General features: G+C 34.5%; 2 protein-coding genes across 3 annotated transcripts in view; one reads left to right on the forward strand and one right to left on the reverse strand.

The window, feature by feature from the left end:
- The window catches only part of LOC124541249 (WD repeat-containing protein 7), a 172208-nt gene that overhangs the window by 76732 nt on the left and 69092 nt on the right, over window positions 1-26384 (forward strand). The window lies entirely within an intron of this gene.
- LOC124541253 (pupal cuticle protein PCP52-like) lies at window positions 18392-25975 on the reverse strand. The gene is made up of 3 exons (XM_047119139.1): window positions 25801-25975; window positions 19461-19604; window positions 18392-19152 (listed from the first exon to the last, which is right to left on the reverse strand). Exons 1-3 carry the CDS (start codon window positions 25843-25845, stop codon window positions 18439-18441), a joined length of 903 nt encoding a protein of 300 aa, XP_046975095.1. The 5' UTR covers window positions 25846-25975; the 3' UTR covers window positions 18392-18438.

Genomic DNA, 26384 nt, shown 5'->3' on the forward strand with positions numbered 1-26384 from the left:
TGGTAACTAAGAAAATTAAATTATCTGTGTAATATATGTACAGAAAATATATTTATCTATTGGATACATTAAACGGTACCCTCATTGGGTAAATTGTTTTATGTGTAACATTTCATTTCGGGAAGATCAATTGTTAGTTCGCGGCCATCTTGAATAATACGCTTTTGCTAAAAAAAGTCATAATTTTTTTATGTTGTTGTAAATAGCATAATCTATGAGTATTATTTAAAATTTGTATTCAATATTTTGCGAGATATACTAGTAACCTGTAAATGTCCCATAACTCAAAATTAAAGTCTACTTTCCTTTAGCAGAGTAAAAATGCAGATTAAAAACACAAATTACACTCATACACAATTTAATGGTAGTGGTTTTGAAGATTGAACTCGCTGTCTTTCGTTTTTTAGGTTGTGCTGTCTTGACAGAGTATGTTTTTCCTTAGTCAAGTTCTGTGCTTTTACCCTACTAACGCTTTTACCTTACTCACGAGAGTCTAAGTACCATAAAACATAATAACTTTCTCAATTCCTCTGCGGTGTGGTTGTGCCGTTTTTTCTCAAATTTAAGGCTTTATTTCTGAGCCGTTAGTAGAAGTACAGTTAGTAAGGTAATTAAATGCTATATGAATAAAGAGTTTGGTTATGGTATTGATATATTTATGAAGCAGTGACCATAAATTATTAACATTATTAATTTATTAGCATTTTGAACGTGCTTATATATTATACACTTTTCCCCTGTGCTGTAATTGGTCATTTGTGTTAACAGTTCTATGAAGGGAATAAAAAAATGTATTCGGTTGTTTCCAATAAGTAATAAAATAATAGTAGTTTTGTATAAATACCGATACCGCGAAGAATTCGTCCGTTACATAAGAAACTACTCGTAGTTTTCTGTTTGTTAGGTCGTTGGTTTTAGGTATAAAACTAGCAGTACTACATATACATACTACTACCACTAGTAGTAGTATGTATATATCGCTCCTCCAGAACGACCACGTCACAATTGCAAGAATCTCTAAAATTACTTTTACATTCCAAACGATCTCATTTCGTACATACTTCCTAGTGTAATATTGTCAGAATTATTGTTTCAATAGTTTAGTAGTTTGTTCAGTAGTTTTAGTAGTTTGATTGACATCTATATAACAATAATTCTGACAATATTACACTAGAAAGTATGTACGAAATGAGATCGTTTGGAATGAAAAAGTCGTTTTAGAGATTTTTGCAATTGTGACGATGTCGTTCTGGATGAACGATACGTTAGTCCTTCCTCGAGGTTAAAGCTCAATTTATACCAAATTTTATCAAATTCTGTTCAGTAGTTACGGTTACCGTGAAAACAGACATACAATTAAATTAAAAGTTACTTTCACATTAATAATAATAATTAATATACATGTCTTTTTAACCTACAGCGATGTTTTTTTTATAAAATTTGCACTAATTATTTTTGTGATTTAATTTTGACTAATTTCCAACTACACGTATGATCTTTACATTAGCGTAGCTGTGTACATTCTGAATATACTATTACCAATATTCTTAAAGAGAAAATATGAGTTGCGATGAAATTTCAATTTGGTGAAATCCTAACTCAATAAGAAATCACATAGCTATCAATTTGTATTTTTCCATTTATTAAGTCTTTAGTTAAGATGTTAATCATAAACAATAGCGAGGCTGGATTACTTAATCATTAGTAATTAATTAATACATTCTATATGAGCAGGAAGCGTCTGGTTTTGGAAACAAAACCACAAAGTGCTTAAAAGGTATTACAAGTGCCGAGAACTAACCAATAGTAGATAAGTCAGGAATAACGAATGCCATGTCTAAAGATTATTAAGTCTTCATTGTCGATGATAACGTGTGATCAGCTGGGCGGAGCAGGAAGCCTTTGGTTGAAACAAAAAATCTGTCTCACCACGCGACATTTAAAGGCAAAAGGAGCTGCGACGTGGTATTCGCACCGCGTCCTTCTATCACACCGTAGATAATAAAAAAAGCAATTAATATTTTCGATAAAAAAAAGTATTACATATTCGAAAATTATATTTTTTGTCCCGTCCTTATTCCTAACTCGTAAAAGAGATAAAAAAAGCGATTGTAAGAATGCAGATAATCGTGTATTATGGTAATATTAATGCCATTTTTATCTCTATTAGTGCTGTGAATTACTAAGTAAAGGCTGTACATAGAAATAAATATTAGTATTGCATTATGAATTATATATAATATGTAATATGGTAACATTATTTATCAGCTTTTTGCGTTACAAATAAGGGCACCGTCGGTTGTATAAGCGTCGCTATAAGCGAGGCTAAGTTACTTTGTCGGTCGGTATGTGGTTATGAAAATGCCATATTAATATTACGTATATCAAGGTTAAAATGTTGTTTGGGGAGATTGATTGGGATGGGACGCCATCTTTGTTTTATAATAGGTAGGCAGATTGATAAATAGCGATAAGTATGGTAAGAAATATTAACCGTTCTCTCTACGTCTATGTGACGCAAAGCTCGAAAACTACTTTTTAAAGGTTGGTAGGGCTTTCTCCAGGCTCGTCTGGGTATTCACCCTTCATATATTCTACTGTTAAATATATTGGCTATATTTGGTATTGTTGTGTTTCGGTTTAAATGGTGAGTGAGCCAGTGTAACTTTAGACACAAGGGATATAACATCTCAATTCCCAAGGTTGGTGCAAATGTTATGTTAGAAATGATTAACAATACATACAGCGCCAACGTCTATGAGACATGGTGACCACGTACCGTATATGTTGGGGGTTACAGGTCTCAAATTCGGCTGGTATAAAATGAAGTTATATACTTATATATATACAGTATAAGAAATGTGTACAGTGTGAAATATGTCTTGTTAAAAAAAACGTCTTAAAATATCGACATGTGACCAACCGAAGCGGAAGCGATTATGTGAACTACTTATAATGCTGCGGTCACAACTGCGTGTCTCGGACTAACTATTGTAATAAGCTAATCTTTAGGACTACTGGTTGGATACTGGTTTTCCATTCGCATCCTTATCGTCAAGAGGGGGGGATTAGTGGCCTGAGTCTAGACGTGGAACATTTACAGGATGTTATGTATACTTTTATTTAAATACTTGATAAAGGGTATATGTCCCAAATGAGGGGGAACTTTTGGCGTAAAAACGTCTAAATATGCCATACTCATGCATAAAGACTAACTGAAACTGCGGCTTTACACGCGTAATAGATATAAAATTTCAATACCCTTTTTACCTCCTTAGGGGTGGAGTTTAGTGACATTGTTCGTTCTTAGCGGATGTCAACACCCTAAAAGGAACCTATCTGCCATATTTCAAGTCTGTATATGCTAAGTTAATAAATTGAACTACTCACTAACTTACGAACTTTACTTGGTTGTAGGGCTTTGTGCAAGCCCGTCTGGGTCGGTACCACCCACTCATTAGTTATTCTACCGCCAAACAACAGTACTCTGTATTGTTGTGTTCCGGCTTGGAGGGTGAGTCTTAGTTCCCAAGGTCGGTGGCACATTGACGATTTAAGGAATAGTTAATATTTTTTACAGCGTCATTGTCTATGGATGATGGTGACCACTTACTATCAGGTGGACCATATGCTCGTCCGCCAATCTAATCAAATATTCCATAAAATAAAAAAAAACTTAATTTTTCATCATCATTATTCATCGTTATTATATTATTCTATCCAGATTATTCTATACAGATTCGTTATATTAACTTCTACTTTAATACCACTTTAAATGGCAATTAAAAGTAATTAAATCTAATTGTAAGGTAAATTAGGTAGCTGTTCGATTCGTTTATAGTATATTAATTAAAATGTATGTTTATTTTATAATGAAGTGTTTAGTCGAGTTGATTTAGAGGTTTGGATTAATTTTGTCCAAATCGGTAAATCCTAAGGTCGATAAGTGATAGGGTTTTGTTCCCCAATGTTCGGGATATGTCACCCAACAACAAATAACAACATCCTGTAAATTCCCACTGCTGGGCTAAAAGCCTCCTCTCCCTTTAAGGAGAAGGTTTGGAACATATTCCACCACGCTGTTCCAATGCGGGTTAGTGGAATACACATGTGGCACAATGTCTATGAAATTTGTCACATGCAGGTTTCCTCACGATGTTTTCCTTCACCGCTGAGCACGAGATGAATTATAAAGACAAATTAAGCACATGAATCAGCGCTGCTTGCCTGGGTTTGAACCCGCAATCATCGGTTCAGATGCACACGTTCTAACCACTGGGCCATCTCTGCACGTATATGTCACCCATTCATCAGATATTCTTCCATTAAACGGATATATTTATTACTAGTCGTCGCCCGCGTCTATGTTCGCGTTTAAGGGCGTTGTTTATCATGTGTCAAAAAAAGTAACAAAAGTAAGCAAAAAAAGTAACCTATGTACTTTCTTGGAATATAAATTTACTTCGTATTTCGATGTAGAAAAAGTTCATTCGTTTTCTCTCATGTCTGCGTGTTTGTGGTACCGTCATTACTTCTGATTTTCCATAACACAAGTGCTTTACCGACTTACATTGGGGTCAGATCAATGTATGTGATGTTGTCCAATATTTATTTATTTATATGACGGAATATTTTCGTAATATATTTGAGTATAGGTTTCGTTCGACACAGAATTCGAACCCAGACTCAAAAGTAAGCGCCTACACCAATGAACGGTTGTATAATATTAACGCTATGACACGTAAAACATAACCGCATTTAATAATTCACGCTCTGATTTTCGTAAGTAATTCAATACATTAAGTCGTTCGACGCGATTCTTTGCAAGGTGAAGCCATTTTGTGCGTATTTATTAAACAAAAAAATTTATTAGTATTTGTATGTAAAAAAATATGTCGTATGATTTTATTTAATTTAATGTTACGGTGATTGAGGATAAATACTGATAATACTGATATGTTAATTTAAATAATTGTATTTAAGTAACATGACTTTGTTTTTTTTAAGTGTTGAAAGAGAGTAACTACTGAGTTTCTTGCCGGTTCTTCTCGGTAGAATTTACTTTCCGAACCGATGGTAGCTTCACTTAATTGTAAAACGACGATTCAAAAGTGCTTGTAAAAGCCTACTTGAATGAAGTTTATTTTGATTTCGATTTTTAAATTTTTATAACAGTCGTAACAGTTGTAACTGTTAATATCCCACTATCGGGCAAAAGCCTTCTGCTTTTTTGTGGAGAAGGTTTGCAGTTTACTCCGCCATGCTTGCACCATCTAGCAGATTCTTATGCACCATGTGACCAGATTTCCTCACTTAGAAATAAAGTCTTGGTGCTTGCTCCGGGTTCGAACTCAGAATCATCGGTTCATGTTCATGCATGTGCATTCCCCCAACCCGCATTGGAACAGCGTGGTGGAATATGTTCCAAACCCTCTCCTTAATGGAAGATGAGGCCTTATCTCAGCAGTGGCAAATGTACAGGCTGTTACTTTACTACTTTTTTTACTAACATGTATTGGTATTTTTAAATATTGGAAAAGAGTAACTACTGAGACTGGGAGAGTAACTACTACCACTAAAACGGTGGTAGCTTCATTCGATGTAATTTGCTAGATGACGATGAAAAATATTTTGCATAACTTTGCTTAACTATTTGCCGAGGAGAATGAGTCCAAACAACATGCCTCACGATCGATCCAACGCTTTGTGTTCGTGTTTGTTTGTAGCGATTGGCCGTTTTGAAGATATAAAACATTGATATTACCAAATGTTCCTATTTTAGCGTCATTTATTTTTGTAGGACATAGCTACATATATTCAATATACTTAATAATTTTGACATATTCGATACTATCCGAAACTGTAGCAGGCACGCACCGTCAACATTGATTTTATCGACTAAGCACTATAAATAAAAAGTGCTTGTAAAAGCCTACTTGAATGAAGTTTATTTTGATTTGCCACTAAGATGAGTTCTAAGTTAGTTAAATGATAAATAAGTTCTTTATGTCCTCAATAAGTGCTTATAATTCATATCGTGCTCGCACGTGAAGGAAAATATCGTGAGGCAACCTGCATGCGTGTCCTATATCCCATCGCAGAACCTCGGTGTGATAAGCTCCGAATGTTTTCCTCAATAAAAGGTAACGTTAAAACACACAATTTACAAACAAAAGGTTTTTAAAGCTGATACAGAAAATAATGATGATATTAAATATATACAGTAACACGATACATATAACCCGGCATAAATCGAAACGTGATTAATATCTGTGTAAGCAGAGCTATTCGGTAAGATTTTATATTTTTATTTTTATACAAACAATCAAAATTTAACTCTAAAGCATTAAGTAAAAATAATATCACTTGCAACATTCTAAACATTTATGTTTGGGTCATTTGAATCCCACATGCCTTATTGGAATTTACTTATTGGTAGGGCTCTATACGAACCCGTCTGGTTAGGTACCGCCCACTCCTCATAATGTGATATCATACAGCTAAACAATAATTATAGCCACATAACATCTTAGTTCCTCTCAGGACGCATCGGTGATATGAGAAATGATCGGTGGTGACCACTTACCGTCAATGAGCGATCACTTACCAGACCGCCATTCTATCTATACATATAAAATTAAACTAGCGGCCCAAGTGCAATGGTGTGATACTACAGTAGAAACTTCTAAAATTATCAGTGTTTCTTTGCTAAATTGTCAATGTATTATATATAAAAACATTCTTCTCGAAACACTCTATCTACTAAAAAAAAACCGCATCAAAATCCGTCGCTTAATTTCAAAGATTTAAGCATACATAAGGATACAGGGAAGGATAAAGCGAGTACGGGTGTCTTTTAAGATTAAAATAAACGATTTTTACTAAATGTATAAGATATACATATACCAAAATAATAATTTTTACATTTTCGGTCTGTCTGTCGTAACTGTTTGCTCCGGCTAATCTCTGAAATGCTGCACCGATTTTATCAGTTCTGTCACTGACAGATAGCTCACGTAATAAGGAGTAATATAGACTACAATGATATATATATGTATTTCTTTGTTAAAAACAAACGCGCGCGTAGTTGCTGGCACAGATTGTATGACATAAAAAATAACCATACTATTTATAACATATATAGGACATACATTTATAGACTAATATCAGTTTTCGACATTATACGGATGAGATACGACTTTAGTTCCTACATAATAACACAGCTGTACTTTGGGTGTGAAAGTTGCGAAGTTTTACCAAAATTTGAAGGTTATAAAGTAGATTATTGTAAGTTTAAAAACCGTATTAAATATATGTCCGTATGATATGATTTTTTTACGTAATCGAACGCGTTACGATGGAAGAGTGATCTCTCCGATTAAGTTTCGATCGGAGACTTTTAAGTCTCAAAAAATGTTTATACTTAAAAAGATCACATCCAAATAAGGCATAATGTCGAAAGTAGCTGACGTCACGGTCTCATTATTTTGCGCCAATCGTGATCGGATATTCATCTGACGTTCGAAATTCGGAAGAAATTATCGCTTTTGATTGGCGGATTGTAATCATATATTATAAATGCGAAAGCTTGTGACGATGGATGTATGTACGTTTGTTAGTCTTTCACGAAAAAACTACTGGACGGATTTGGATGAAATTTTACAGTGATATAGGATACATATATACATCACAATGACAAATAGGCTACAATTTAGAATGGTTTTAGGTAATAGTCAATGCTTATGTATGTATACACGATACATATACCAAAATAATTTATTTTTTTTAAACTTTTGTCTGTCTGTCTGTCTGTTTGTTCCGTCAAATGGAACGGCTGAACCGATTTTGACGGGACTTTCACTGGCAGATAACTGATATAATAAGGAGTAACTTGGACTACATTTTTTTTTGTTTAATTCAATACAAGGTCGCGGGCACAGCTAGTGTTACATATACCTATAATAACAAACATATTTTTGTTATTTGAAACAGCCCGGAGGCGATCCATCTCATTCTCAATTTGTGAAGTCAATGCTTAAGGCCAAACAGTTATCCCGTCAGTGAATAGTCAAAACATAACTTGGAATAATTTACAAATAAATCACTACAAAGTACGAATGTTCCAGAAGGTCTAAAATACAATATTAACGACTTACTTTCCTTGGCACGGAATTCGAGTTACTCATTCGGCGGTTATCAATTCCAGGCAGGTAACCTTGTCTATCCGTGTGCCAAATTTCACAAAGATTGGTACTGTACTCGAGATTGATATTGAGTCTATACGTGTAATAAAATCGGAGTGTCTGTGTATGTTTGAATATGTCTGAATGTATATGTATGTATGTACATACATACGGTACATATACCATTTTTTTTTAATAATTGTTGATGATTGCTGAACCGATTTTGATGGGATTTCCACAGGCAGCTGATAGTTTTTGCAGATTAAGAACTCTTTATTACAAAGAATTCGCGGGCACAGCTTGAAAAATAAAATATGTCTTGTTCAAATATACATATAATTACTCTGAATCGTTACGTGTTACCACCGCCGATTCGGAATGTAGATTCTAACCATAAGAACTATCAAGGAACACAGTGGTTACTGATTTTTCTCTAATTAATATAGGTATGTTTACTATTAAATAATTACCATCTAAATAATTTATAGTATGAAAAGGTACTTAATTGATATTGCTTATTTATTCTACAATTACAAATGATTTACGAGCTTATAATGTGAATTCATAAAATACAAGTATGTTTATTTTTTCAAGTAAAAGTTCAAACGAGTTAAATGCTCTGCAACTTGCCCATAGAATATTACGAGTGTAAGAATTGACAACTGCCCAAGTAGTTCTTGCTTATGTCCATAGACTAAAGCAAGTGTAAGAAGTGTCAATAGGTTTTGGTACATAAACTTAGTGTAGATCTTTGCCTATGAGAATTGTTAGATCGTAGATCTTTGCCTATAGACTATGAGGAATGTTAGGAAACTCGTCACGTAGAAAAACGTGCTAAAGACTCGTATACAGTTTTCCTATAGAGTTTCTTAGTGTTAGAAGTATCAGCCAGCCTTATATTGACACATCACAAGCAAATTTTTTAATTATAAATACTCCACTTTTAAACAGAAGAACAGATAAAAAATATCGATGTTTATCGAATCCATTTTAACTCGATCAAATTAATGGTATTCCTTTCGCATAAGATATTAAGATTTACTACGATTGTTACTTATTTGCTTATACTTAATCGTATAATAAAATAATTTTAATTTTGTGAAATGGGAAGAGTAAAGTAGGGTTAGATAAGTAGTATTACATGTATAATAATTAATACGATATCGTAAAATTATTTAAAATTGTTGCAAATTACAGAATAAAGTACAATTTATACTGTTTTAATTTAAATATTAATCATAATTGTCGCTACAATAATATTATACATTGTAAATTCCACTTTGTAATGCATTTTGTTCTTAAAACCGCGCCCACATCCCTCGCAATGCGACGAATTATTTCATCAGCAGAATTCGTTGTAAGCGACCTTATTCTAGGTTGATCAGACACCGAGTTACTTTCCAATGGCATTATCAGTACATCATTGTCTTATACGTTTATATTAAATAAGGATATAATCTTTCGGATAATCACAATGAAGGTTTTTACGTATCTGACAGCAGAGTGAACTCCGGAAATCGTGACAAAAGAAAGAAGCGTTCAATGATATATTTCCCTCTCTTTCTCTCTGCTTAGGTTTACTTAAAGTAACAGCCTGTAAATTTCCCACTGCTGAGATAAGGCCTCCTCTTCCAATAAGGACAGAGTCTGGGACATATTCCACCAGGCTGTTCCAATGCGGGTTGGTGGAATGCACATGTGGCAAAATTTCGATGAAATTAGACACATGCAGGTTTCCTCGCGATGTTTTCCTTCACCGCCGAGCACGAGATGAATTATAAACACAAATTAAGCACATGTATACATAGTGGTGCTTGCCTGGTTTGAACCTGCAATCATCGGTTAAGATGCACGCGTTGTAACCACTGGGCCACCTCAGCTCTTATATACTTATTCGTTTTTAAATAATATCAGCAGTGACCCGATTTATTTAAGGTGTTATTAATGTTCCTATATACCTCGACTTTTAAGCTTATCATTTGTGTTTGGATTAAGAATGATAACAATAGCCCAAGTGGTCAGGATACCATTGCGATATTGATAAAAAAATTAAAATACATTGTGGTTTAATTTTTTTTTTTATTAGTTTGACTTTGTTTTATACTAGGTAATGATGATGATGTAAAGTTAAATGAAACAGTTTGTATTATTCTGTGGCAATTTTTAATAGAAATATCCCATGCTGTCATATCCACGAGCCAAGAGGTATGACGTCATAGAAAATTCAAAATGGCGTTGCAAACAAGGTCTCGGAAATATACGTATTGTATAATGTTTTTGACACCACAAACGGTAAAAAATTCTTGACATACCATTCGCGATTGTAATTAAATAATTAATACGTTATTTAATTAAACAAGATACCCTCGTCAGTGATGTAGGTAAACAGGGTTTAGTTATGTACATATAAAATAATTGTATATACGTCTGTTTAGTGTTAATGTCCCAATAAGTTTTGGTCGCGTTATATTTTAAACATTTTTGTATCGCGTTAAATTTTGATTTGATATGATACCAAAAATCTTAATATTCTTCGAATGAGCAAAACGGCAATTTTTTAATGATAAAGAGAGGTGAAAGCGCCAATAAGTCACCTGATGGTAAGTGGACACCACCGTCCATTACCATAGGCACCTTTAGAAATTTTCATCATTCCTTACATCTCCCATATATCACAAGCCTTTGTCCACTGTCTAACTCAGCCTTCGAACCGAAATACCCTATTACAAATTATTTATACTTGCGGACTTGCATAAGGCTCTAACACTAAGTATACATAATCATCATCGTCATAATCTGCCTGTATCAGTTCACTGCTGAACACAGGCCTTCGCCAAGGTGCTACTGAACACGATCTTCGGCCCTTTTTATCCACTTCCTACCAATCACATTCCGTACACCATAACTCCAAAGGGCACCCTACACTACGTTTGTCTTCTTATCCCAAAGGCCATCAGTTCTTAGACAGACATACACAATAATATTAAAGCGAGCGAAACCGCATTATAGAAATTGTATATGATATAAAATAGCTTTGAACTGTTTCCATACAATAAATAATAATTATTTCCAATATTGTAGCAGAGAGCAACAAGTTTGTAACTCGAAAAGGTTAATATATGTCTGTGAAGCACGAGCTCTTGCCCGCGTCTTCGCCTGTTGTAGACTACAAAATATTTTCAGTTGGTACTAAACTTGTGTGCAAGTCTTTCTGGCTAGGTATTTCCATCGTATATGTAATTGGTTGAAAAAGAGTAACTACTGAGTTTCTTGCCGGTTCTTCGCGGTGGAATCTACTTTCCAAACCGGTGGTAGCTTCACTTAAAATAGTTAGATTCAAAAAGCCTACTTGAATAAAGTTTTATTTGATTTGATTTGATGTGATTTGATGTGTTTTGAAGTAAATATTTATACTAATATAACGCTTCTTCTTTTCGATTTATGCCAAGTACTGGCACCAAACGCTCGTCACCCTAAAGTGACGTCACTCTAAGTATTTTAGGGTGTTGGTTGTCATGTGTTCTTTCTTGGAGATCAAGTTTGCTTCATACCAAATTTCATTAAATTAAGTTCAGCTGTTTGGTCGTTAAAGAGCGACAGATAGACAAACAGACAGTTACTTTCACATTTATAAAATTAAACCAATTTTGACGAAATTTCACATTTGTCGTAAAAAAAACTCATTTGATAATATTTCTTTACATACAGATAATGCTTGATACATTTTATATATATTTTATATATGTCGTAAATAAAATAGAATGTACAGCAGAAAGTGTCTGGTTTTTTTTATTCTTAAACTTTAAAAGGTTGTTCGATGTAATTATTTAAGGTAAGTTATTTATGTTAATCAAACATTTCGTTATATAAGGTAATGTGTCTTTGTTTGTCTGTTAGTTCGCTTTTAGATAGGAAACAGCAGATACCGGTTGGCTTTGAGGCTGTCTACTTTCATTAAAAAATATATCACAGATTTTTTCATATAAATACGTGTTTAATGAGAGTGCAGAACTTATGTATAATATTGACGACCCGCGTAGTCGAGTAGTATGTACATCAGTTTTCATGGGTACGCCAATCCGAGGTCCCGAGTTCGATTCCCGGCTGAGCCAACGTAGAAAAAAGTTCATTTAGTTTTCTATGTTGGCTTGGGTCTGGTTGTTTGTGGTGCCGTCGTTACTTCTGATTTTCCATAACGCTACTTGCGTTTTGCCTTTAGCTGCTTATGTTGGGATCAGAGTAATGTATGTGATGTTGTCAAATATTTATATATGTTGGGGTTTGATACTCGAACGAGACATAATAGCTTACAAGCAACTGCGCCTAACAACATATATTTTTCATTCAGGTCGTAGTAAAGTAGCCTTTAATTATCCCACGCCTGGGCTAAGACTTTCATTGAGGATTAGGTTTCAGAGCGTATTCCACCACGTGGCTTCAGTGCGATACAGTTACACGTGTGGCAGAATTTCATTGAAATTAAACACGGCAGGTTACCTCACGACATTTCATTAGAGTTGAATTCAGCAATTGTAAATTCGGTGCTTGTCTTTGTTTGTCGGTTAAGATGTACGTTTCGGGTAATTCAGGCTGTGTAAAATTAAAATCAAAATATACCTTATTCGAATAGGCTTTTATGAGCACTTTTTTGAGAGTCGAGATGGCCCAGTGTTTAGAACGCGTGCTTCTTAACCGATGATTACGGTTTCATACCCAGGCAAGCACCGCTGTTTCATGTGCTTAATTTGTCTTTATAATTCATTTCGTTCTCAGCGGTGAAGGAAAACATCGTGAGGAAACCTGCATGTGACAAATTTCATAAAAATTCTGCCACGTGTGCATTCTACCAACCCGCATTGGAACAGCGTGGTGGAATATGTTCCAAACCTTCTCCTCAAAGGGAGAAGAGGCCTTTAGCCCAGCTGTGGGAATTTACAGGCTGTTGTTTTTGTTGAGCACTATTGAAGGTTCCACCGGTTCTGAATGTAGATTATACTGGAAAGAACCGGCAAAAGACTCAGTAGTTATTCTTTTTCACTATTTACAAAAAAAAACAAAGTCACTTTATTTAAATAGAATTATGTATGTAATACTATATATAATTATCATTCTACTGTGTTGCTTGTAAAAAAGAAACATATTACACTTGTATTTTATTCATTATCATTAAAAACTCGTAAATAATTATGTAATTGTTATTGATGTAGAACGAGCTATATAGAAATGAATATCAAATGTTGTTACTAATATTATGAATGCAACAGTAACTCTGTTTGCCTATTCCTCTTTCGCAAATAAATCACTGAACCGATTTTGATGAAATTTGAAGTGAAGCAAACTTGAACTCCAAGAAATTACCTAGGCTACTTTTCTTGTCTAACAACAACAACAACAACAGCCTGTAAATTCCCACTGCTGGGCTAAAGGCCTCCTCTCCGTTTGAGGAGAACGTTTGGAACATATTCCACCACGCTGTTCCAATGCGTGTTGGTGGAATACACACGTGGCAGAATTTCTATGAAATTTGTCACATGCAGGTTTCCTCAGGATGTTTTCCTTCACCGCTGAGCACGAGATGAATTATAAAGACAAATTAAGCACATGAATCAGCGGTGCTTGCCTGGGTTTGAACCCGCAATCATCGGTTAAGATGCACGCGTTCTAACCACTGGGCCATCTCGCTAGACTTGTCTAACAAATGACTACCAATACTCTAAAATACGATCGATACCGCAGTCGACTTCTAGTTAGTCATAAAGCAGAAGCTATATAAATGGTTTATAAGGACAATATGGATTTAGAATCCAATAAACTCACTTTCGCCTGACTCACTAATGTTATTCCCATCACGACGTTTACAACTAGGTGACCGGGGCATTTACGTAACAGCGCATGCGTCGAATCGTTCAGTGTTACCATTGTTATTTAATTTCCTAATTGTATGGTAATAAATGTCTCGCGCCGGTCTAAGTCCTGCTCTAGCTTTGAGGATTGGAGTTGATTCAACCACGCTGCTCCAATGCGGATTACACGTGTGGCAGAATTTCTTTGAAATTAGACACATGAAAGCTTCCTCGCTATGCTTTCATTCACCCTCAACGGTAAATGAAACAACAACAACAACAGCCTGTAAATTCCTACTGTTGGGCTAAAGGCCTCCTCTCCCTTCGAGGAGAAGGTTTGGAACATATTCCACCACGCTGTTCCAATGCGGGTTGGTGGAATACACATGTGGCAGAATTTCTATGAAATTTGTCACATGTAGGTTTCCTCGCGATGTTTTCCTTCACCGCTGAGCACGAGATGAATTATAAAGACAAATTAAGCACATAAATCAGCGGTGCTTGCCTGGGTTTGAACCCGCAATCATCGGTTAAGATGCGCGCGTTCGTACCACTGGGCCATCTCGACTCAACGGTAAATGAAAGCATGAGATGAATTGTAATTATAAATTAATCTTATTATCAGGTTGAAAGTTTTTGTTGACTTGTTTTGTTGTTGTTTTGCAAACCGTATTTGATATATTTGCAATGCAGTGATATGGCAAATAATGAAAAAAAAATTGTGTACTTTTTAAACGCCTTCAACAATTTTTGTATGTTGTAAAATATAAATCGTAATTTTATGTGCGTTCGAATATAACTTTTTCATATATATACAGAGGGATGATTTTTTTATAGTATTGTTTATAATTATATTTAATTTTGCTAAACATCTGACGTCGAGTAACAGAGATGCGCCACGAAACTGTATAATATATGCCAGCAAAACAATCGCGGTTGCTGTCAACTATATAATTGCTTTATGCTGTTATATATTATTGCTATGTAATATTATAAGTCAATTTTATTCTTGTTAAAAAAAGGTTCATAGACTGTCTTCATTAATTGAATGAAGACGGGCTATGAATCTTTAGCAAACAACCCCTACACGAATTACACGAGTTTTGACTTCAAATGTTTGAAGTTAATAGTCTCTCCTGCCCTCATCCCAATTTTATTTGGGATCAGTGCAGCTTGTCTTCTTTCATACTCCGTCTGACGTCATCTCACAAGTAACATTATTTCCAGCCATATCGTCTTTTACACAAACCTGCTAGCTCTCTTCCTCTTCAAAACATCTCACATCCTTCAAGCTTCTTGCGTCATACCCACCCCTCCCTGTGCGACAACCCTAATCTATTTCCCACAGGAGCTGAGTGACAACCCTGCGTACCTGCTCGTTACATTTAAAAAGCCGGATGGCAACCCTACATATTGCCAGTGCGGTACACTTAAACTTAATAGTGTTACCATGAAAATAATTGTTATTTGGAATGTAGAAATACAGGGCGACTAATGTAAGAGATAATATCTGTGATACAGACGCATGTACATGGTTACTATTAACGGCTAATTGAGACATTAAAATAGTTATTTTATTGTATTTTAATGTTAATTTGATCTTTTTTTTTGTTTATTACAAGTGTATATAAGTAATAAAAATATAACAGGTCGTCTGTTAGTAAAATATTTCTATAAAAAATGTATATTATATTTCTGAACGATATGAATACACTGATGGGAGCAGTACTTTCAGGGCGTTAGAACTCTTTATTTTGTTGCATTGTATGCGTATGGTGTATGGTACGCGAGTCGAGATGGCCCAGTGGTTAAAACGTGTGCATCTTGACCGATGATTGCGGGTTCAAACCCAGGAAAGCACCGCTGATTCATGTGCTTAATTTGTCTTTATAATTCATCTCGTGCTCAGCAGTGAAGAAAAACATCGTAAGGAAACCTGCGTGTGACAAATTTCATAAAAATTCTGCCACATGTGTATTCCATCAATCCGCATTGGAACAGCGTGGTGGAATATGTTCCAAACGTTCTCCTCAAAGGGAGAGGAGGCCTTTAGCCCAGCTGTGGGAATTTACAGGCTGCTGCTGCTGTTGTTGTTGTTGTGCACTTTTGAAGGTTCCATCGGTTCTGAATATCTATACTGGGAAGAACCGGCAAGAGACTCAGTAGTTGTATGTGTATGGTAACATTGACTTAATTTAAATCTATATTAATGTTATAAATGTCAAAGTAACTCTGTATCTGTCGCTCTTTTACGACCAAACCGCTGAACCGAATTTGATGAAATTTGGTATGAAGCAAACTTGAACTCCAACAAAGTACATAGGATACTTTTTCGCGTGACGCATTGCAACCAATAACCTAAAACGTGACCTAAGCCTCAGGCAACTACTAGTATTTTATAGATACATATGCTTTTTTCACAGTTGAGGTTTTCAATGGAAACTTATCTGCTTTCCAATTTAATGTCATCATATGAAACATATATATATATATTTTTTTTTTTTATGGTATAGGTTGGCGGACGAGCATATGGGCCACCTGATGGTAAGTGGTCACCATCACCCATAGACAATGACGCTGTGAGAAATATTAACTATTCCTTACATCGTCACTGCGCCACTAACCTTGGGAACTAAGATGTTATGTCCCTTGTGCCTGTAGTTACACTGGCTCACTCACCCTTCAAACCGGAACACAACAATACTGACTACTGTTATTTGGCGGTAGAATAACTGATGAGTGGGTGGTACCTACCCAGACGGGCACGCACAAAGCCCTACCACCAAGTATATACTATACATAAATAAATAAATAATTTTGATCAAAGAAAATTTAACTATTGTATTAGTGACTCAGAAATTTACATTTTCATACTTAAATAATGTAATAATAAACAGTCTTAATATACATAAATAATAATTTATTATCTGTGAAAACATATTTTAAAGCAATGCAGGCGAAAATCATGGGAACGTGACGGCGCGTGCGCGGCCGCCATGTTGCCTACACTTGTCACATTTTATCACGCCGGTCAATTATTGTCTACATATTTCAAATATTTACTGCCTTTAAATATAGAATGTCAATGACCGTTTTACATTGACGGCCTTATATACTTTGCTTTTGTAATTAAAATAATTGTACAGAAAAGAAAATGTATTTTAAATAAGGAATGTCTATATTTGTGTAAGCGTTGTCTGTTTGAATCTATTACAATTTTTTCAAAAACGTTCATAGAAGAACTTTTGAGTAATTTTAGAGATATAACTATACTTGGAATGAATGAACGGAAAAGAAAACGAAATAATATTAAACTCAGTAGTATACACTCATCATCATCATCAGTCTACTGCTGGACATAGGCCTCCCCTGGAGCGCGCCAAGTTGCTCGGTCCCGTGCTTCCCTCATCCAGCACAGTAGTTCACATTGATACCTATGAAATGATAATAAAAACAAAGCATCTATCCATCCATCCATCAGCCCATTTCCGTCCACTGCTGGACATAGGCCTCTTCCATTGCAAAAAATGTCCTGTCTAAACATCAATATATCTCTGGCTACTTCTGAACGATTACAATCTTGTTTTTAAAAAACACAAGCTTAAACCAACTCACAATGTACTTATTATCTCGAACCAACTAACTCAGTAATTACCTTTTTTATTTCCCAATAAAAATAAACATATTAAGAACCTCTTTTGTTTATAGTCTGTATACTATATTTGTGTTCGTGTTATCAAACAATCTATTAAATACTGATTGATATCGCAATTATAGATTATTTAACTAGAACATTGTAGGAATCGTAGTTATGATTTTACATTCGTATAATGACTCATTTATATCAATATTATTAACTATAAAGTTGTGCATATTTAAGCTAAAGTAACTGTATTTAACGTGTAATTGTTTAAGAGTTTCCTTTTTGTTTCTATCAAATTTCCGTTAAGCGTTAGAAATAATCTCCAAGGATCCTTTCTAGGAATTTGTATAGCTAATGGTTTTGCTTAAACTTTATTCCAAATTTTAATATAGAAGAAAACGGCGTTCGTTTTAGGTGAATGGTTCCTATCGTTTTTTACTCGTATTTTTTTTGAATTCATACAATTTTGATTGTCTTATTGATCGATTAATGTAAACTATTAATTAACATTTCATGATGAATAGAATTGTAAATAAGAGGATGATAATTCCAAGCTATTTTCGACTATTTTAATAATTTTTAGCCGTTGAAAAACTTCTTTATTCAAATTTACATAGTCAATATTTATGTCTTATCGATTGCTTTTTTAATAAATTGCAAAGATGCAAGGATGATGCGAGTTGAAGCCGCAAGCGCAGCTACGATTGTAGAAAAACGCATAACATTTTTAAATATTTATTTTATTAATAGGACGTTATCTACCCATTCATTACCACAGGTTACCAACGGGGTAGATTGGGGCGGAGTAAGGGTGGATGGTGTTGATGGGAAAACTTCTGAATGCGGGTTGGTAGGAAATTGGGGCTACAAGGGGTTGGTAGTTGAAACCAGGAGCGATAGCTACAGGTGCTGGGAATAGGGAGGACTTCAACTGAGCCTGTAGGGCAGCGGTCTCGGCTTTGAGTGCTTCCAAGGCGTCCGATTTGAATTCAGCGCCTGATTCTGGTTTCTTCTCTGCTTCGATAGCTTTTTCAGCTTCGGATTCAGCTGGTTTTTCGACTTCAGCTGATTTGACAGCTTCCTTCTCATCTGCTTTCACTTCGGTTACGGCCGCGCTTTTGACAGCGGCTTCGGATTTCTCGTCACTCGCAGCCGATTCAATAGTAACTCCGGAGGCTTCAGCTGAGGCAGCGGGGGCAGCGGCAGGGAATCCACTCACAGCGGGAACGATACCAGACAAAGCGTAGCTCTTGGCAAGAGCAGCAGCATTCTCAGCAGCTGAAGCGTCGATTTTAGCCTCGGCGATTTGCATCTCGCTCACTGCCTGCCATTTCTTTTCCTCAGCGGCCCAGAAGGCTTCCTCTGATTTTTCCTTACCCAAATCATTGGCCTCAACTACGCCTTCGTTTTGATTTTCAACTGCTTGCTCGGCTTGTTCCCTGGCTTGGTCGGCGAAGAAGCGCGCCTGGTCCTCAGCTTGTACCTAATGAACGGATATTCTTGTTTAATTTCGATGTTTTTACTAAAACTCTTAATTTGTTTCGTTTTTGAGTAAATATATTGGATAACGTCATATTAATTACTCTGATCCAATGTAAGTAGCTAAAGCACTTGTGTTATGGAAAATAAGAAGTAACGACGGTACAACATAAAAAGCAATGAACTTTTTCTACAACGACTCAGCCGGGAATCGAATCCGGAACCTCGGAGTAGCGTTCTCATAAAAAGTGATGTACTCACTACTCGACCATGGATGTCGTCAAAATGTATGTTGTATATATTTTAAGTTACCTGAGCATTGATGGCTGCAGCCTGAATGTCACCTGGTGGTACGGTTGGGACTACTGCGATGTTTGGTACCACTACCGCGGCAAGTGGTACCGGGGCTAAGTGCGATGGTGCCCCGGATACGCAAGCAATGAGGGCGGACAAAATCTGCAAGGGGGTAGAACAATTAGTATTTGCTAGTATCCAAAAATCTGAGTAGTATCTGCTAGTATCCAAAAACCTGAGTTACGAACTCAGAAAACAACGTGCTTCTGTGAAAGCTGAAGACGGACAATTATATTTAAAAAAATAGAAATCTACGTTATACAGGAAGTGTAACCATAGACTAAATGAAACAGATTAAATTATGTTGCTCATTTGTTGTTACAGCATAAAATGTACATATTTTTAAACATTTCTCAAACACTTCGTCAAACGTTCAGCGATTCCAAAATCAAAAGTTTGAAATCGTTTTTGTTTTTTTTTTTTTTGAAGCGATTTAGTATTATGCCTCGAAGAAAATTGTACCCATTATCAAAGAAGTAAATAAAGAAGAAGTTTTTTTTTTGACTGTAGTAATCGGTTAGTAGCTCTTCGTATTTTTTTTGGAGATTTTTTTTTATGTACTCTTACCCTTCATCTGTATTCCGTTTTACTTTAAGAAAATGTTCTACATATGAATAATTATGTTAAAGGTATGTTATATAATATATAAAAGGTATTTAAGAGAAGGACATATTCTTATAAATATTTGCAATGTAAATTTTTATTTTTCTTAAGGTTAAGGAAATAAATGTACAAAATAAGTGTTCCAGTTAGAAACCAGTTAGATCAGCTTTGCGCGTTGTTAGATGTTATACATTTGTTACCCCAACTTTGTCTGCGCTGATAAGGCAAAATAAACTAAACACTTAGTGATGGAATTCTCCTCACCTTTATCAGCTATCATAGTACCTTACTGAATTTAACGATAGCCATGGATCATTTTAACTTTGCCGTTTAATAAATTCAAATATTTTATAAAAAATATATCGATAGAGAAGGAATATTATTTAATACAATTTTATATATTAGATGCTAAAAAGCGTGACGCTTATATTTGTTGACGTCCAGGCAGGATGTATTTTATATATGTACGGTCGGGATAAGAAAAGGTTCGTCACCTTAAGATCTAATTTCGTGTGCTCAGTATGAACGGTAATCGGCTTTACCGATTGAAATTGACATATTGCGTCGCAATGATTTGATGTTTAGATACAAAAGGTACTGAGACTTTTAAGGAATAGGGAATCATCTCGTCTCAAATTTAATTAAATCAAAATAAACTTTATTAAAGTAGGCTTTTACACGCACTTCTGAATCGTCATTTAACAAACTATATTAAGTGAAGCTACCACCGGTTCGGAAAGTAGATTCTGCCGAGAAGAACCGGCAAGAAACTCAGTAGTCACTCTTTTTCAACATTTAGAAAATACAAAGTTATGTTATGTTAGTTAATAAAATTATTTAAATTAATATATCCTGCTTGGAAGTCTGAATTTAATAAAAAAGTTATTTTTGTAGCCTAAGTTACTCCGTATCACATCATCTGAAGCCAGTGAAAGTTCCGTTTAAATTGCTTCATCCATTGCAGAGATTAGTCGGAACAAACAGAAAGACAAAATAATTTAAAAACAAGAATGTTATATTGGCGTTTGGAAACACAACAACAACAAACATATATATACATTTAGTGAAAAAAAAAACAGTTATATTAAAATAACAAATATACACTCCAATTTTGATTATATGTATATATATAGTCCAGGGGGCTTTGTAAGCTCACTCGGGCTACAAAGAAACAAATCGACCCTGCCGGATATCACGTTGAGGGTACATAACATATGATACTAATAGCCGCCCGCGGATTCTTTCGCGTTTTAGGGTTGACATGTGCTACGCAAAAATGTAGCCTATGTCCTTCTTCTTGGTGTTCAAGTTTGCTTCATACCAAATTTCATCAAATTCGACAGACAGACAGAATTTTTTTTAATAAATAAATATGAGACAACATCACATGCATTACTCTGATCTCAATGTAAGTAGCTGAAGCACTTGTGTTATGGAAATCAGAAGTAACGACGGTACCACAAATACCCAGACCCAAGACAACGTAGAAAACTAATGATAATCTACAGCGACTCGGCCGGAAATCGAACCCGGAACCTCGGAGTGGCGTACACACCACTCGACCACGGAGGTCGTCAGAATTATTTTCACATTTATAATATTAATATAGATTGGGACCTATAGCTTTTAAACTAGCCACTAGACGAGGTAGTGTTAGCGCATACAAATAAACATACATACATACAGACAAGTAACATATATCGGAATGTATTAATTATTCAAGTGTTGATAAGTGCAAGTAAGCATGTTACAAGTTCTGAAGCGTAGGCAGAGAACAGACAACTGGTTCAGTAATTAACAAGTATAATGTGTGGTATGCGGCAATGAAGGTCGTCTGTACGAATACAGTTATCATAATAATGATTTGTTCTTTATTTAAAGTTTGATCTTTTTTGTCACGATTACAATCTCTGTATAAAGGCATGTGTGTGTTAATATTTGTTTTATCTGCGTCATAAGGTATGTTGGGAACTTTTGTCGTCAACGGCTTTTGTTAAGTTGGAAATAATATGGATACAACCTTACATCCGAATGTAAAAACAATAGTATGAAAGTGTAACGCTTCTATCTATTACTAATCTACTTACTAATCTCTTAAAGTTAGGGCTTTGAAATTTAAAGAGAAGGATTGAATTGAATAGACACCCACTAAGAAAGGAATTTTGGAAATTCTTTCCCTGAGGGGGTGAAATAAGGTTTGAAATTTCAGGTAATATTATAATGATCAATTTCAAAGCGAGCAAAACCGGGCGCAACAATAGTACGTAATGAAGGTTTCTTGATTTATTGTCATTGAATTTTTTGAAGAATTGCAAACAGTTGCAATGACTTTTATAGTTACTAGGAAATACATAAGACGATCAAAATGATTATATTATGTAGTTGATTTAGTAGAGGCTGGCATCTGTAGGACCAGTGCCGTAAATAGCCTTTTCTGCGCCCTGTGCGAGCTTCTATAACTGCGCCATATTTAAGCAGACCCTTTGCCTATTTTACCGTCTCACTCACTAAAACTTAAACGCAGGTTCACTACTGCAAATGCGTTGCCCATTAACGATAAACACTGAACACAAATACGCTCGTGCTCTACCAAAAAAATTAACGATGTATGTTTTTAATGAAACTAGCATGTAAGTACGTTTGTATTGGAATCGAATACTAGGGGTTCAGCGGAATCTTAACAAGAGCAAAACGAAAAAACAATAGTCCAGCCTGTCTATTCTTGCGCCCCCGAGAGTCTACGCCCTGTGCCTGGGCACTGGTGGCACCGCCCTATTTACGCCACTGTGTAGGACTATTATTTATTGAGCTATACAGACGTGTCTTTTCCGTACTAATCTTTTAAGTTTTGTAAAATGTTTGTGTAGTTAGTTTTATTTGATTGAGTCTGAATTAAGTTTATGTTTGGAAACTATAGTTTACGTTAATAGTTGTTTAAATATTTTGATACAACGTTCTTTTAACAACAATTATGAATTTCATAATTGCAGTTATTACATACGTTCTTTTGGTTTTGATTCCGATTTAAAGTAATATAGAATTTACTATTTGGATTAGGTGCATTTTGTATGTATTACGGTTAATCTCTGCTTCTGTACTAATATTGTAAATACTAAGAAACCGCATCTGTCTATACTTATGATTTCATGGTTAAGCCACTGAACCGATTTTGATGAAACTTCATAAGAAAAAAGCAATGAAGATATCGGTTACATTTTATACATATATCATATGAGCCTCCCCCTTGCCTTTAACACGCGGGTGATAGTACTAACACATAACCAAGGTCGATATATAAATTTATATGTCATGATTGACAGTGTATTGTTAAATGTTAATCACAATTTATAGTCAAAGGCGGACACTTCCCATTGACTGGTAGGTATTTACAAGTTAATTTTATGCTAACGACATGAAAAAACATACAAATCGATATAATAAAACGATTTCTTGGTAATTCTCTCGATATAAAAACTCTTTGGTAGCCGTTTTACGAGAACAATATAAAATATTAAGTATCGTATTAACGATCCTTTAATATATGTTGAAAAAGAGTGCTTACTGAGTTTCTTGCAGGTTCTTCTCGGTAGAATCTACTTTCCGAACCGGTGGTAGCTTCACTTAAATGTAAAATGACGATTCAAAAGTGCTTGTAAAAGTCTACTTGAATAAAGTTTATTTTGATTTTGATTTCGATTTAATAAATATACACGGTTTTAATAATACAGCTTTTATAGAATAATAACTTTGCTTAGTACCTCTACACTATTGTAGAGGTACTAAGCAAAGTCGTACAGAATAGCTCTATAGCTATTCTGTAAGATCGAAAGCATAACTCACCGCCGAACACGAAAGTGAAATTTTACAACGTAATGTGTGATATTGATTGTGATATTTAAAAAAATATAGGTTACAAGTTTCGAAATGGCATATTAGCGTGTGAGTTTTTTAAGTGAATTCTAACAGAAGGACACTGCAGATGTTTAAACCTAAGCTATTTAATTGATGAGTTTATTTGTTTATAGTTCGAAAATCAAGAATCAAGAAGAAGAAAAACAAAGAAAAGAGGGAGAAATAGCGTACTTAAATGAATATATCGATTTTCGAAAAATAAAACCTAGTAAATAAACTGTTTCTCAATGCAAATGATCGTTATTTAAAAAAGTACTTGTCTATACGTTGTCTTAACTTGCGTATAAGCTTGGGACAACACTGGCTGTTAACTTTGGTAAGGAAAAGTTACAACTTGTCACCAACGCCTATTGTAACAAACGTTGGCGCCAAGTCTCAATTCTGTGACAAAAGTTTGTACAATGTTAATTTGGAAGAAATGGAAACAAATATTGGCTTCTATTTTATAAAAAAAAAAAACAATATCTATATATAATATAAGTAACCCAGTCTGTCTGTCTGCTCAAGCAAGTTTACACTTCAAGGCAGGACAAACACTAATTTTTACGCCTAGTATCTACGAACTCCTAAACGTGTGCAAAGCCACGAGTCGACGAGAAAATTATAAATGATAACAATTTAATTACTGGGACAGAATAGATTACGATCTAGGCAAACTAATTACTAACATTAATATATTGATTAGTTGTCATTAGTCATATGAAATAATATTGTTAGGGGGGGTTGTATATAAGTCGGTCTAAAAAAGTAAAGTAAAGTAACAGCCTGTAAATTTCCCACTGCTGGGATAAAGCCTCCTCTTACATTTAAGACAGTCGTTGGAACATATTCCACCACGCTGTTCCAATGCGGGTTGTTGGAATGCACATGTGGCAGAATTTAGATGAAATTAGACACATGCAAGTTTCCTCACGATGTTTTCCTTCACCGCCGAGCACGAGATGAATTTTAAACACAAATTAAGCATATATATATATATATATATATATATATATATGTCTATATATAGTGGTGCTTGCCTCGGTTTGAACCCGCAATCATCGGCTAAGATGCACGCGTTCTAATTCTGATTCTCAGACGACATTATTGAAATTATATGCACCTATAATTGAAGCAATGGTAACATAGCCTTTATCTAATAACTATAAAGGATATATGTCGAATGAAACATTTGCTGTTCGCAAATTACTATTTAAATAATCATCGGAGTATATAGTTATTAATATGTATAAAGCAAAATAGTTGTCTTATATATGTAATTATGTTAGTTTGTTTTTTCATGTAGAGCTTTACTGTTAAAAAGGAGTTGATGTTTATTAAGTAATTCTTGAAAATGAATTATTATTTTGTAAAATTTAAAATGGGAGATATTTTACGTATCTTATCTTATTATACTTGAGTTAGTTTAATAAGGACATTAGAAATTAAAAATCAAAATAATCTAATTAAAAAAGAAAATAATCATTTTATATACATTACAGTAAATATATAAATACAATAAAATCTTCATAAGAATTCTAAAAAATAAAGTAAGTTAATAATCTTATTGATTTTTGGTTATATTATTTATATTTACTTTTTCACAAATAAATCCGTAATATAATATAGTTAAATAAATAATTCAATGAAATCGAATATATAGTAATATTAAAATAAAAATATAACAAAATTTAAAGCTAGTAACCCAAAATCGATTTTCAAAATCACAAGTTACCAAAATATCCAAACTTCACAGATAATAAATAAAATCACTTAAACAAAGAAACTATATGAAAAAACTAACCAGAACTCTCATCGTGATGTCTCGTAAGCTACTGATTGCTCTCATCACAGCTCAAAGCGTTTTTATATTCCGTTTTCTATACTATAGAATATAGAACAGGCTGAATACTGGATTTCACGGTAAAAAAAAAAGTAAAACGTCACCGCCCGAGGGCGGGATGGATGCAGGAAGCGCGCGCTTTTTGTCAGCTGATGGCAGCCATATTTGATTGAGGTTTTCATGTGGCGCCAAGGCACATACATGCTTTTGTTCACTGATTTGTGCATGATTACATTTTTATTTATATATTAATAACTATTTATTTAAATAATATTACTCAATTTCAAAAAAATAAATACAATAATCGATTCTTTGCATAGTTTTAATTAAAAAAAAAAGATGTTGTTAATTCAATGAATGAAGATGTGAATGAATGTATAAAAAAAATTAAATCCAGTCACGTTACTGTAGTAAAAATAATCTCGTTTCGAAAATTATACAATTGTTTATTTTTTATTTCGTCGTCAACAACGTTCGTTATGCATAAGAAAAATCTTAATGACATAATTTTTTGTAAAAAGGTTTTAGTTGCTGTTTTTTTTTAA

This window comes from Vanessa cardui, chromosome 27 (genome assembly GCF_905220365.1).
Source record: "Vanessa cardui chromosome 27, ilVanCard2.1, whole genome shotgun sequence".
Taxonomy (NCBI): domain Eukaryota; kingdom Metazoa; phylum Arthropoda; class Insecta; order Lepidoptera; family Nymphalidae; genus Vanessa; species Vanessa cardui.